This window comes from Haplochromis burtoni, unplaced genomic scaffold (assembly GCF_018398535.1).
Source record: "Haplochromis burtoni strain Fernald_Lab_line unplaced genomic scaffold, NCSU_Asbu1 Contig_61, whole genome shotgun sequence".
Lineage (NCBI taxonomy): Eukaryota > Metazoa > Chordata > Actinopteri > Cichliformes > Cichlidae > Haplochromis > Haplochromis burtoni.
This window is the reverse complement of record NW_024582422.1, coordinates 2,266,847-2,280,457: the sequence shown is the minus strand read 5'-3', so window position 1 is coordinate 2,280,457 and position 13,611 is coordinate 2,266,847. Positions and strand designations below refer to the sequence as shown.

Here is a 13,611-nt window from a genome sequence, read left to right as displayed (position 1 = left end):
AAAGAGTTGTCATCACGTCCGGGTAGATTTTGAGGAGGGGTGGGGGGTTGTTGAGGGTTTGCCAGCACTGTTTTATCCATTTCAACTTAGTGTTTCTAAAAGAATCCTCTTAGTATCAATGTGGAAGGATGAGGAGGTCAAGGTTTCCCTGCAGAAAGACCCCAAAACACTTCAAACCCAGACTGCCGACTGAGTCATAAGTAGTTCCTTCTAAAATCACAATATTACTTAACGATGCTCCAAAGCAGTTTTCAACCAGTGGAAATAAAACCATAAAGTTTTATGATAAATACAAAATATAACTAGCCTAACATGCTTGGAGGTTATTTGGCTTGAAGGTTAAAGATATGGCTTCATATCTTTGGATTTATTCAATAGAATTTAAAATATCTACATTTTTAAAAAGAAACTTCTCATACACTAGTTTTTGGCTTGGTTATGATACATTCAATTGGTATACTTTTATTCATATAGCTCCAGCTCACATCAAAAGTCACCTCAAGGCACTTATATTGTAATGTTAAGAGCCTGCAGTTTGGTTTCTTAGAAAGAAACCAATTAAAAATGTATTATTAGTTTTTATATTTGGCTTTCAGACTGGTTTTGTCCATGGTTTTGAATGGCATTTGACTGGATTTTGGAGTTGGTTTCACACTTGGATTAGATAAGCTTCAGTTTAGCTGGGATTTGTTTTTGATTTCAGCTTAAAGACTAGTTAGACATGATAAAATGGTTACATGTATCCATAATTAGAAGGAGACAAAGCAAATATCCTTCTCCAATACCTGATAATCTGCAGAGATCCTCCAATAAGTGATTTGTCCAAAGCGTGAATGAATTATGAAAATGCACAAAAAAATATTAACTGTCTCGTATTTGTTTTGTCTGCCAGCTTGGGAAGATGGCAGTGAAAAACAGTTATATAAAAGTAAATAAGGATTTTAAGGTCTTGAAGGTAAACTAAGGCAAAGATGGTAAAATGTGTAAATGATGTATAAAGCTTAAAAATCCATTGAAATAATGTTACATTTTACAGCAATATAGGTTGAATTTGTCCCCTGAAAACTGATTGGACAACGTGGAAGAGTAAAAGCAGACAGAGAAATAAATGTCTTTCTTTGTCTCATAGATAAAAAAGAGAAGATGGGTGAACTTACAGTCCGCAGGGCTGAGTCCTCGGGCCGCTGAGATCATGGATAGGGTGGGGCTGCTGTGCACAGAGCGCAGGTAGTGCTCCATGTGAGGGCTGACATAGGGGTGAGGCGGGCTGAAGGGAGAGTCACCCGTGGCCACTGCAGCTGGCGAGAGGCGAATCAGGGAGATGTCGGAGATGACGGGGCTGCCGGCCAAACCTGCAGGGCTGGAACAGAAAAGACAAATTATATGCAAACTGCTGCATACTGCAGTTGATCTTTACACTTCTTTAACCCAATCAGCAACCAGCTCCAGAGGTTATGTTCACACTTTTGTAACAATGGAGCAAAGACGAATTGGATATACAAACATAATACTTGTTAGCTTCCAGATTTAGGATCTCCCCCCTTAAAAGCTGCGTGCCATCAACATGAAGCACGCTTTGACACGACCACCTGAAGCGCCCTCGCACTCCACAAACTCCTGCGGTGACGGTGAGTAATCCACCTGCGAACCCAATCCTCCCAGCATCCACCTCAGTGTACACAGAGTGTTGAGAGTGATATCACGTCTAACGCGGTTCCTCTATCGAGCTTTTGATCTGGGAGAGGAGGAGGAAGGGGTGAGATCAGGGTCATGGGACGAGCAGACAGTGGGGGAGGAAGTGCTGCACGGCGAGGAGAACGCCTCTACAGATTACACTTGTGTCCACGGGGCATTTTGTGGGCGTCTTTCACCTGTGTAAGGTTATCTGGAAGACGGCTGATTCTGCGGTTTTGGGGAAGATGAGCCTGATAAAAGAATGCAAAGCTGACACCTTTGTCCTGAATCTGTGAACTTCAGAGTTACACAAATATATGCACAAAAGTATATTTTTACTAAATGTGAAGTGAGCAAGCTTTGAAAAACTGGAGATGTTCTCAGAGTTCTTCTGTCAGATTTGCTTGTCACAGTCATTTCATCTCAGACTGACACCATGAGGTTCAGATCAGGGCACGATTTTTGGATTGCATGTCTGTACTTGGTTTTACACATGCCATACACTGCTTTTGCACTTGGTTTTAGACAAGCTTCCACTTTGTCTTTGATTTAAGATACGTTTCAGATTTCATATTTAGGTGTTAACTTGGCTTCGGACTGCTTTGTGCATAGTTTAGACTGTTTTTGACATTATTTGAGGTTTTTTCACTCTCACTGTTGTCTTCGGTCTTAGTTTCATACATTTTTGACTAGATTCATTCTAATTTGGACTTTGTTTTACACTGTGGTTTGAACTTGGCTTTAGATCAGGTGTTGGACTAATTTGTTTATCTTATTTTATTCTTCCTTTTTATATGATTTCTAACATGGCTTTGCACTTCATTTCGAACCTCTTTGCACATGGTTTTGGATTACATAGTGACTTTTATTTTAGGTTTTTCAGCTCACCTTTGGGCCATTTGGGACTTGGCTTTGGAGATTTTTGCTGGGTTTGGCTAAAACAGCTGGATTTTCAGCTGTTTTAAACTAGTTTCTTGACGTGTCTTTGGTCCTCACATACTTTTAGCCTGGTTTTGCTCCAGTTTAGAGTTGGGTTTTAGACTCATTTTGGAGTTGGTTATCTTATAATTTTATTTTTGACTTTGTATTTGGTTTAGGACTTGACTGCAGATTTAGTTTTGAACTTCATAGTTTTAGGACTGGCTTTTGGCTTGATTTCACTTTATTCTTCACTTCGTCTTTGGATTGTGACTCAGGTTTGGGCTCATTAGAATTCCACTGGTTCTGGAGCATTTTGTATAAGTTGGAGCAAAAGTTGTATGGATTTGTTGAAGCAGAACTGTCTCGAACAATCAGAAAACAGTACTCACTGGATGTACTTCCAGTTCTGTCAGTACATGTATAGCTCTGTAACGGGCTTCATTGTGTTGAGTTGCCAGGCTTTTTTCTATGCTAGGTGTGGCTGTCCCTGGTCTATCTTGGCTATGTCCCCAGTGATAGTATTAAACATATCTATAAAATAAAATCCAGCAGGTTTCCAAAGTGCTTGGAAGTCCAGAGGGGCTTTGTCAAAGTGGTAAAAATCAATGAGTAATTCAAGAGAAAGAGAGAGTTCATAGTTTGAAGGTGCACTTTTTGATTAAACCATAGCATGTGTTTTAAAAAATAGAAATTTTATCCTTAAAGCCAATGGTTAATGGAGAACATGATGCAGGAAGAGAAAATAAAAGTTCTATCATCAAGTATTAATTGAACTAAAATGTGCTGATCTCATGTTTCACCACGACAGCGGAATTTCAAAGAGTCGCTGCCAAAGTCAATCATCGGTGTCAGCAAAAACCTCTCGTGAAGGAGGAAAGTTTCTCAGCTAGATGAAAAGAATTATTTTATTTCTTATTAACCACAGGCTCGAAAGACCTTTCGGGGTTTTGACCAATTTCAAAGTTAGAAATGTCAATAAAACTACTGAACATTTAATCAAAATGAAAAAGTTCTTATCATTATTCATTCAAGTGGTTTGAATCTGAACCCACAGCTGATGTTTCAGTCAGTCATCTCCACATCTATGCGACGACCTCTGCTTAACGTTCACCAAATCTTTTCTATCTCTCACATGGCTGCTTCATTAAAAATACACTCTCTCCCTTGTCCGTCCATCCAACAAAGACTTGACTGCCTCACAGCCAGAGCGTTGGATTGCATCACGACTGAGGCAATGTTTTTCTGTCTCCCCATGCACACGATAAAGATCTGATTTTCCACCCAAAAACATAATCAGCCCCTCGGTCCGTTTGAAATATTAACACTCTCGTCATGTAACAGCCTGAGGCCTGTCTGTCTTTGAATCCAGCCTAAGTTGGGTTGTTTACCATGATAACAAGCTCCTCCAACAATCACAGTCTGAATCAGATGAGAATATAAATATTTCTCTCTTTATATCTAACCTGAAAGCTTTGTTTAAGAACACTAAGAGCTAGTCATGTAATATTCAGATGTTCAGAAGGTGCCAGCAGGCTGCAGGTTGAGCACAATGCTCGACCTTCGAAGCGTGTCCTGGTTTGGCGCCATGCAGCAGGCTGAGACAGGAAGGAGCCGCCCGGGAGAGGCGGAAATAGGTGGTGGTTACAAAGAGGATCCCTGTCTTCTGTCTCGTGAGAAAAAAATGTAATCTTATGGTATACATCTCAGTTCTTCAAATTATACTGAGCTCAATTTGTTTTACGCATCGGGAGACTTTTTTCATCTACTGTTACTTCTTTTACAGCTGCTTTTGTATCTGCAAGCATTCAAATCTGATCTAATTCAACTTAAATGTACAACACACATTTCTGAACTTTCAAAAGTTTTTACATCACTGCATGCAATGAAGCGGCAACTTCTTCAACTGAAAAAAGCAGCGCCGCAAAGAAGTGCAGTTCCTCTTAAAGGTAAGTTAGTGCTCACAGATATTAAAATGTTAAATTTTACAGTAGAAGCAATCAGGCCATTAACTGCAGGCAAAATACACTGCAGTGTCATTTTAACCTGGCAAAGTTCATAAATTTGACTTTTATGTCTGATGATTTCTGAGACTGTTTTTGCAAATCTAATGCTTTCTATGTAAGAAAATAATCTAATTTTAATTTTAGCACAAATTAATGACTTCAAACTTGAAATTCTGAATGTTTTCTCTGATTATCACCCCCTCTGCTCTGTTTTTAGCTTACAGTGCACTATTATGCATTATTATACACATTAATCTTTACCTAGCTAAAGAAGAGAAGTATAGCAGGATGTGGGACACAGTGCAACCAGCATGTTTTTCTTATCAACAAAGACTTCAGGTCCATTTAAATGCTCTCTTAGAGGAAATCTACCAACCAGTTCTTTTACCGGATAACGGCAGATTCAAAAGGCCATATCAGCAGCAGCCATCTAGGTTGTTTTTTAGGCCTACTCTATATTAGATAAACGGCTGTGATTGGCCTGGTTTGAACAGGAGGAGGGCCAGAGGCATTCTGCACATAAGCTCTTGGATTCGTCTGGTTCCCAAGTTGTTAGTGCTGCTGATGGATCATGAAGTTAGACAATAAAAAACAGCCGAGCCGTGATTGCTCCTGTGTTTTACAAAGCTTTTAAACTGGAGGTAACAGACTGGCAGACAGACTCTGAAACATCAGTTTCACTGAGTTGATCTCTAATGCTATTATGACTCATTTCTGCTTAATTTTTCACAGTTAAACCTCCACATGAACAGCATATCTTCATATCTTGTCTTTTGATCCTCAAAAACTCCTGTGCAGTAAAAGATGCATCTGAGCTATATGGACTCTTCTGCATCCTTCTGTTTATTTTTGTTTTATTTGTGAGTGTGTGCGTGCACATATACATGGATGACACCAGAGATGAATTACAGTGTGACAGTGACTCTCGTCTCTGGTGTCGGGCCCGGCGAGCTCTCTGATTTAGATAAATCACGCCGTGCAGCAGCGCGCCACTGAATAAACTTCCACTGTAGGTTTATGAGTCTGCTGCGTGAAGCAGACCTCTCAAACTTAACAGGCAACAATGCCCCCTCCACCTCCTCCACCATCGCCAACCTGAAACCCCCAAACGCCTCATGAGGTAAAAGAAATGACCTAGATACAAACAAACAGAAGATGGGGCTGCAAATCACGGCCTGCTTCAGAAGTCAATTCATCATTTCATCCTCAGTTTGTTTTCTCTTTAAAGCTTTGAGGAGATTTATTTTATTTATGAGCATCTCTAAAAACCAAATTTTAATGAAGTATGGATAAGTTTAGAAATTGAGTCTACACACTGATGTGTAGAAGTTGTGTTTATTGTTAAATAAAAATTTTCTGGATGTCTTTCTATTAAATATTAAAACTGTGTTTTCCATTTGACATGTCAGGCAATGACAAATAAATAATAGAAATCAATGTTAACAAGCAAACGTAAGCCTAGCTTTAAATTGAAATTGAAAAAAAAACCTTTGAGAAGCTTTTTTCTGAGCTGAAAAATTGTATGGACAGAGGTACCGTTTTAACATGAACATTGTATTCATTTTTGTTATATAGCTGTGAAACTGTGTCTCTTAGGTATCTGTTAGTTGTGGTGTGCCACAGGAGTCTGTTTCTGGGCCACATTTATTTTCTTTATATATGTTGTGCTTTCAAGTAATTTGAGTTACTGCTGAAGACACCCTGATAAACTATTGGCTCAAATTGTTGTCATAAATATTTTGTACTTGTAAATCAAATGCTTAGTTAGTTTTGTAACCTTGTAAACCAAAATATCTGAAAACTTTATGTTCGTGCATCTATAGATGAGAATTTGTGTGTGTAAAATGGTAAATGGCCTGTATTTATATAGCGCTTTACTAGTCCCTAAGGACCCCAAAGCGCTTTACATATCCAGTCATCCACCCATTCACACACTGGTGATGGCAAGCTACATTGTAGCCACAGCCACCCTGGGGCGCACTGACAGAGGCGAGGCTGCCGGACACTGGCGCCACCGGGCCCTCTGACCACCACCAAATTTGTTTGTGAAAAATATTTGCAGAAGTTATTTTTGTTAAGGTCTGGTTACAGACACAAAGCAAAAAACTACTCTGCACTTCCCTGGCTGTGTGTGAGTTTCAACTTACGAGTATGAATTTTGACCCAATTTTTCTTCCTTTCAGCTGATTGGTCAATGTCATGTCGATCACAAATTTGACAAATTTACAAAACTCAGTTCTAAGCTGGATGGACAGTATTTTTTTCCAAATGAACAGACTGAATCATCAAAATGAAATTAGTCACCTGAAACTAGCTGAAACTTGCTAAAAAATACTGTGTTTAACTACTAATTACAAACTGTTATCTCAGATGGTGAAAGATTTTCAACAAGAATCTTTTGGAACAATGGTAGTACTAGCTTAACAAAGAGCAGGCTATTATCTCACTACAACTGATCACAAATGAAGGAGGGAAAATCTGAGTCGAATTTTTAACACACATACTGTTAGCTCATCAAGAAGACACTAAAAGCAACAGGAAGCATTTAGCTTAATTTAACACAAAGTCCATGACTCATGAGCTGCTGTAACTCCTCGCTTATCTTTTTCCAGTGTATAAGGTATAGGGAAATTTCTTGTTGGGTTCTAACTTGAAAATCTCTGTCATTAGCTGGTTCTCTGATAAAATTATGACTTTTGGAAATCTTGGTATCAGCTTCAATATTAATTTCAGTTTTGTCTAGCACATCTTGAGTTTAGCATCTACAGACACAAAGGCATCTAAAAAAAACATCCAATCGAACAGAACTGAGATGCTGGGCTTTTAACCAGGACAGAAAGAACTGAGTTTAGTATTTTACAACTGTCATTACTCTCCATTGCTGCAGAAAAAATCTATTAACGAATGTCTTGGAACAAGAATTCTGATCTTTTTTTCCATGTTGTCTGAGATCAATTTCCCCTTATTCTACTTTGGCTCCCCTGAAGAAGGCTTTCCATCTGTCCAGTCTCATACATACTGATGCATGTCCATAAAGTGGAGATTTTCTTCATTTAAACTGGAAAAACTTCCCATCTTTAGCCTGGATGGTCTGGAAATGGCAAGATGTTAATTATTTCTAATGCCTTAAATGACATGTTTTCTAGCTACATCTCTGAGAGGTTTGTAGTTTGAGTCAAGCAACCAGCAGAAAAATAACAGGACCCTAACGTCTGGAACGATCTCCAGGAACTCAGATTGGTAGTGTAAAAAACTTACTTTAAAGTTAAAGGAAAGTTGATCTTAAAAGCAACTTCTAGGGTAAAGACTTTCCTGATTTTGCTTGAGTTTTAGTCTTTTGTTATATCTTTCTTAAGTTTTATTTCCTTGCCCCTGTGAATCACTTTGTAATGTGGACTGTGTCAAAGTGCCGCACAAGCAGGTAAACTGTAGAGCAGGAGGAAAGTGTCCTTCATTGCCCCATCTACAGAACTAAAAATGTCTTCTCAAAAAAGTTACTTTGTTCTACCAAAAGTTTCAATATGTAGATCTGATCCCTGCCTTATACATGATGCTGTTTGCAGACTTGCTCCGTCCGCAGAGACACCATCACGGAGGAGGAAGTGTTCCTCATCTGCAACCTTCTTGCCTTACTGTCATCTGCCGGCAACAGCGAGGGAAGAAAAAGCGTCCTGTGCATCCGGTGGAGGGAAAAAAAGAAGAAGCTTTCCCTCGGCTGCTTTTTATGACAGGCCTGACAAAATAACCAGCCCTCTCATTACGGTATATGCAAACAATGATAAAGGGGACGGCGGCGAGATGTCATGTTAGACAATCAAGGAGGGGACCTCTGACACGCTGCCACGAGTGTGTAATAAAGTGCCGCGGCAGGCGACAAATGACACCGCACTTAATTTGCTGCGCAATGTTCCTGTAATTAGGTGAATTTGGCACAGGCAGGGGGGAGCGACAGCTAGATCAAGGTCTTGATGAATTAGGGGTCCACTGTCAAGATCAAATCACATTAATCAAGGTGGCCGAGTCCGCGGACAGCCATCCCCTCCCTACCCCCTCCCTCCCTTCTCCCAGCCGGCGTGATGAATAGCCCTGCTTCCGCCAGGCGCGAAGTATGCATCACCATCAAATCTGTGAATTTAAATGTAAGAGTACTATTTGGAGGATTCTATTGACTTTTTTTGTCCCGCCGCCAGTTTTTCTTCGGTGATAAAGTAACTCTGAAGTCTCCTCGTTGTTCAAAGTGTGCCACGAATGCGGCAGCCCTCTGCCTGATTTTATATAGCTCACTTTTTTAAAAGTTTACAATTAAGATGTGCAGTTTCTGTTTGTTGTTTTTGTTAAAATACTTTAAGTTTTATTATTTCACTACAAGTTTTCTAACACTAGCAGGCCTTCACTCCTGCTAACGATGTATTTTTTTGGGAGAAGACATTTGTCCTTATTCTAATTTGGGACACAGCAGGAATACTCCACTTCAGTCTTCAAGAGGCAGCACAAACCAGTCAAGTAATCATTAATCAAACTCTGTTTCTTTAGCATGTTTCATGCAGATCAGTGAAATTTAAAATGATTCAAAATCCAATAATTAAAACTAAATACAATAAAGAAAACACACACCTATAAAACAGAAAACACATTACAGCTACTTCTGAAACAAGTATAAACCTCTAATGTGTCCGGATTGGTTTCCCATTTTGGCTTTTTTACTAGCTCTTTGGGGGCAGGGGTAGGAAAACCATCTTTAGTGTTTCAAGATTGTCCCATAGACTGTGTATAATGTCTCTGCTCTAGTTTAAAGTCAATAAAACAAATACCCTCCTCCTGGTTTCTCTCTTGTTTTAATTGGGATTGCCAGTGTAGCTGCTCCTTACATACAAATTCATTCGAAGAGACCAACATGAAATTATAGTGATGGATTAAATCAAACATAAATCTTCCAATAATTATGAAATTTAATGCAATAATGGGGAAACAACCTGCAGAACCACCTGAATGTCACTAATCTCAGATATTGCCATCTATCACCAGACCCTTAATTAACCTTAATGCCGTTTACATATTATCTTGACAGTTAATGTTATGAAGTAGCCATCACCAGACTCATATACTTCATCTAAAGGGTAGTGGGCGGGTCCCGAGTTAAACTTCAAATCCTGCAATTAAAGTAATTACCAATAAGAGTGAATCATCATAGTGTTGCTTACAGATGATCTTATGATCGGTGGGGTTTTATCTCTACCTTACTATACTAAATACTAGAGTACCTGGAAATGACTGTTGTTGTGAATTGATGTTAAATAAATAAAAGTGAATTTAATTTTAACAAATAAAAATACACTTATCTGGGTCAAGATACAGGGATAGCAGTCTAAGCAGAGAAGCCCAGACCTCCCTCTCCCATCCCCAAGCCAGGCAAGAGATATAATCTCTCCAGCATGTCCTGGGTCTGCCCAGGAGGACATACCCAAAATCCCTCACCTAGAAGCATCCTAATCAGATATCACTTCAACAGACCTCAACCACCCCAAGAGACCAAGGCATCTACGGACAGACAATCAATGGACCATGTTAGCCACATGGTCCAACCCTCTTGTGGACCCATCATCCTTTTAGAGGAAAATCTAATAAAAATCAGAAACAGAAACAACGCTAAAACCTAGATCAGTGAAGTATGTATCTACATATAAAATATGCTGAGTCAAAGGCGGTTTGGACATGGATGATGGTCGACTTCACCACTTGAAAGAGTTCTGTTCCCCATTGGGGTTGACCTGACATCTCAATGACTTTTCCCAAATAGCTGGGAGGTTTAAGATTCCGATAGAATTCGTGGCTCCAGTTCCTGTGGGATAATGGCTTTATTGTAAAGTTTCTTTAGAAGTCTTTTTGGAGTTTTAAATTGTGCTAAATGGACCTCATCAGCAGATTGAGTTTGCAAAGCTGTTGTGAAGTTCATTCCTGACCTTGCAAATGACTCCAGCTGCTGATGAAACTCATGTATTTTGATCAAAAGCTCTCCATAAAAGTTGAAAACGTAAGGAGTGACTTTCCTAACCGCTGTTTTGAGAACCAACTTTAAACCAGACACATTTTCAGAGTCTTTCAAACTGTGAAATGAAGTGAAACCAAAGTCTCATTCAGTCTGCTGCACGGTTATAGGTTTTGGAGAATTCAGAGGAAAAATTCTGGTTTGACTTTTAAATAAAAGCAAGAACAAAACCGACACTGTGTTTTCTCAACAAAGTGAATTTCCCTAGAGAAAATAAATGGGATTTCATCTGTGACTGAACCTCACTGCAACCCAGAAGTTGGACTCACCACCAGCACTGAAGCCTGTTTTGTGACCTCTATACTCCAGGAGTTTAATTACGGTGCTAGCTCGGGGGCAACACGGCCTGCACCACACAGATTAGCTCCACAACAAGCCATTAATGAATATAAAGAGGTGCTGGGCGGAGGTGGGGTGTATTATGTCATCAGTGATGGATCCGGCCCTGCCGATCGCTGCTAATGGAGCGAGCTGCAGATTGACACCATCCAACTTAAATTTTATTTAACTTTTCACTTAGTCAGAAACAGAAAGGGAAATAAATATAGCTAGTAGTAGCCATAAATGTAACTAGTATATCCACTCAGACACTGTGGGCATGTTTATTCTTTTTTTTCACTGGTAGACCTGATCTGATATAACTTATTTCTTAAAAGGAAAACATCAATCTTTAAAGAGCTTTGCATTTACATAAGAAGTCCGTAAATCTTGTATCAAACTGAGGACAAAAACTTCCAGTGTAGTAAAACTTTAATACTTTCAACACCACTGAAAACAGGGAACCTCAGTTAAAGCTGGAAATCTTCGTCCTGCTGGTAAAATGCCTTGCTTAGTGGCACCTCAGCTATTAAAGGAGAATATTTTCCTCTCTTCTCAGTGAGATTTTTACCAGTTTGGATCCGAGCAGCTGAACTTCAGACTTCTCAAGCATCAGAGTGTTTCATCCCCAGACGGCTGGAGCCAGAAGAGCAAAGCTTGCCCACATAATCAAACTGTATCGGAAACAAGGGCTGTAGAGGGGAAATTTAGGAACTAGCATTGATTATTCACTTTGGAAGTCAGCATGTTGTCATCTGCTTTTGATATTGAACTTGGCAAACGTTCAGCTCTCATCAGCTAGCGTGCTATCACAGCAAATCCTCCAGAGTTAAAAAAAAGAAAAAGAGAAAAAAACAACCTCTGTACTGTTCTGGAGTAACTGAATATGAAATAACTATTTGCATCAAGAAGATCTGATGACTTGAAGCCAGTTTAGTGAAGAAGCCTCTTTGGAGATAATTACCCAGAAAGAAGAAGAAGAAGGCGGTCACTTACCTGTGCATGGCGTGGAGTGCGTGAGGCTCGTAGTGGTATCGCCCCTCGTGATGGCGCATGTCAATCGGGATCGGTGTGTGGAAGGTTGGGAAGATGTGGTGGGGGGCTGCAACAACAGAGAGGCAAAGAAGAAGAAGAAGAAGAGAGTTAGCCGAGGAAGGCAGAGAGGGAGAGAGGAGACTTCAAAAAAAGAAGAGAGAAATTTCAAAGGCAAAAGGGCTACAATAAAGCAACATGAATTTCAGAGCAAGCTGAGCACTTTCGTGTAAAATATTGGCACTATCACACAAGAGAAGTGGAATAAATAAATAATCAAAGTTGTCCTAAGAAATCCTACATCTTGAACATAAAAGATATCCAACTGGGCTTTTGACAAAGACCTGCAGCTAGACGGTCTTTGAACTAGACGGGATGATGGACTGTGTGGAGGGAAGCTGCAGCCCCGACTCAAACTGGGACTGACAGCGCCGGGAAAATGCTTTCTTCTACGCACGCTCTTTCCATCCAAACAGCCTGAGTCTCCTCTGGAGCTCCAAACAGGCTCATAAAACACAGCTAAAGCCCTAACTGACTCAACACAGAGTCCACACACTCTCCCTGTGTCGGGTGTAAACACAAGTGCATGTGTCTGACTGATTATTGGTTGTTTTTCTGGACATAATTACTGGAGGAGGAAATTGTGTGACTGTGCTTTCTGTTTCTGGGATTGAAGAGCCGGATGCATGGTTCCTGATCTGTGTTTGTCGGCTCAGTGTTGGGATAAATTACTGAGGTGTAATTCCAAAAACTTAAAACAACAAAGACCAGAGTATCTGGACTTTTTTTTCATCCGTGGCATGAGTCAAGCTCCAAAAACGCTGGAGCCTACATTTCCCATAAGGCAATTAAAGCTTTGGGGCCCTTGATTCTATAGTACATGATGGATGAATATCTGCTATCATCCAGGGAAAGGAAACAACATTCAGCTGTCCACATGGGAAGACACCTGAGTGAACATGCTAAATTGTTCATCAACACAAAGTGATGAAACATCCTCATCTCAGCCACAAATCCAACCCACACATCTCACTTCAAACTGCAATACAATAAATGTTGTACTCCTGCAGTTTCCCTGATCATCTTTCATGGTCCAGTGCGAGAAACCAACCTGAATGACAGTAGTTGCCATTAAGACAAAACCTGTTTCTCAAGCTCTTGCAACATCTCCCTTTGTATAATCTAAGGACCTCTGTGTCATTCCACTGGTTTATCATTAAAATGACAATAGACTGGTGTCTTCAACCTGGCCATGCTGCATGCTTGAGGTTCAAAAAATTGAGAAGTGAATGCTGAAACAACACCAAAGCTAAATGATTCAGGAGAGATTTGAAACTGTTAGTAAGCAGACAGCCTGAGCTGACAAAGTGATTTTGTAGCAAGCTTTGGCTGTGAAAGAACAAAGAAAGGCATTAGCTAAAATCTCTAAAGCTATCCACAATTGTCGCTAAGCTACAAACAATGACTAGCTAACAGAAAATCTAATTTTGATGTCACAGAAAGTCACAAAATGTTGACTTTGCCCACAAAAGATAAGTTACAAACCAGCTGCTGATTGGTGTTTTGTTGCATTCTAGCAGAGCCATGCTAATGGTTCCACATTTCCAGCCTTTATGC

At 39.9% G+C, this 13,611-nt stretch overlaps 1 protein-coding gene across 3 annotated transcripts in view; it reads right to left on the bottom strand.

Moving 5' to 3' along the window:
- The window catches only part of LOC102300185 (zinc finger protein GLI2), a 96,927-nt gene that overhangs the window by 29,696 nt on the left and 53,620 nt on the right, over positions 1–13,611 (bottom strand). For all 3 annotated transcript variants that reach the window (XM_005923047.3, XM_042221161.1, XM_042221162.1), the window contains 2 exons: positions 11,959–12,064; positions 1,158–1,360 (listed from right to left, as the gene is read on the bottom strand). In XM_005923047.3, the coding sequence (XP_005923109.1) occupies positions 1,158–1,360; positions 11,959–12,064 (309 nt within the window). The remainder of the gene's footprint in view (positions 1–1,157; positions 1,361–11,958; positions 12,065–13,611) is intronic.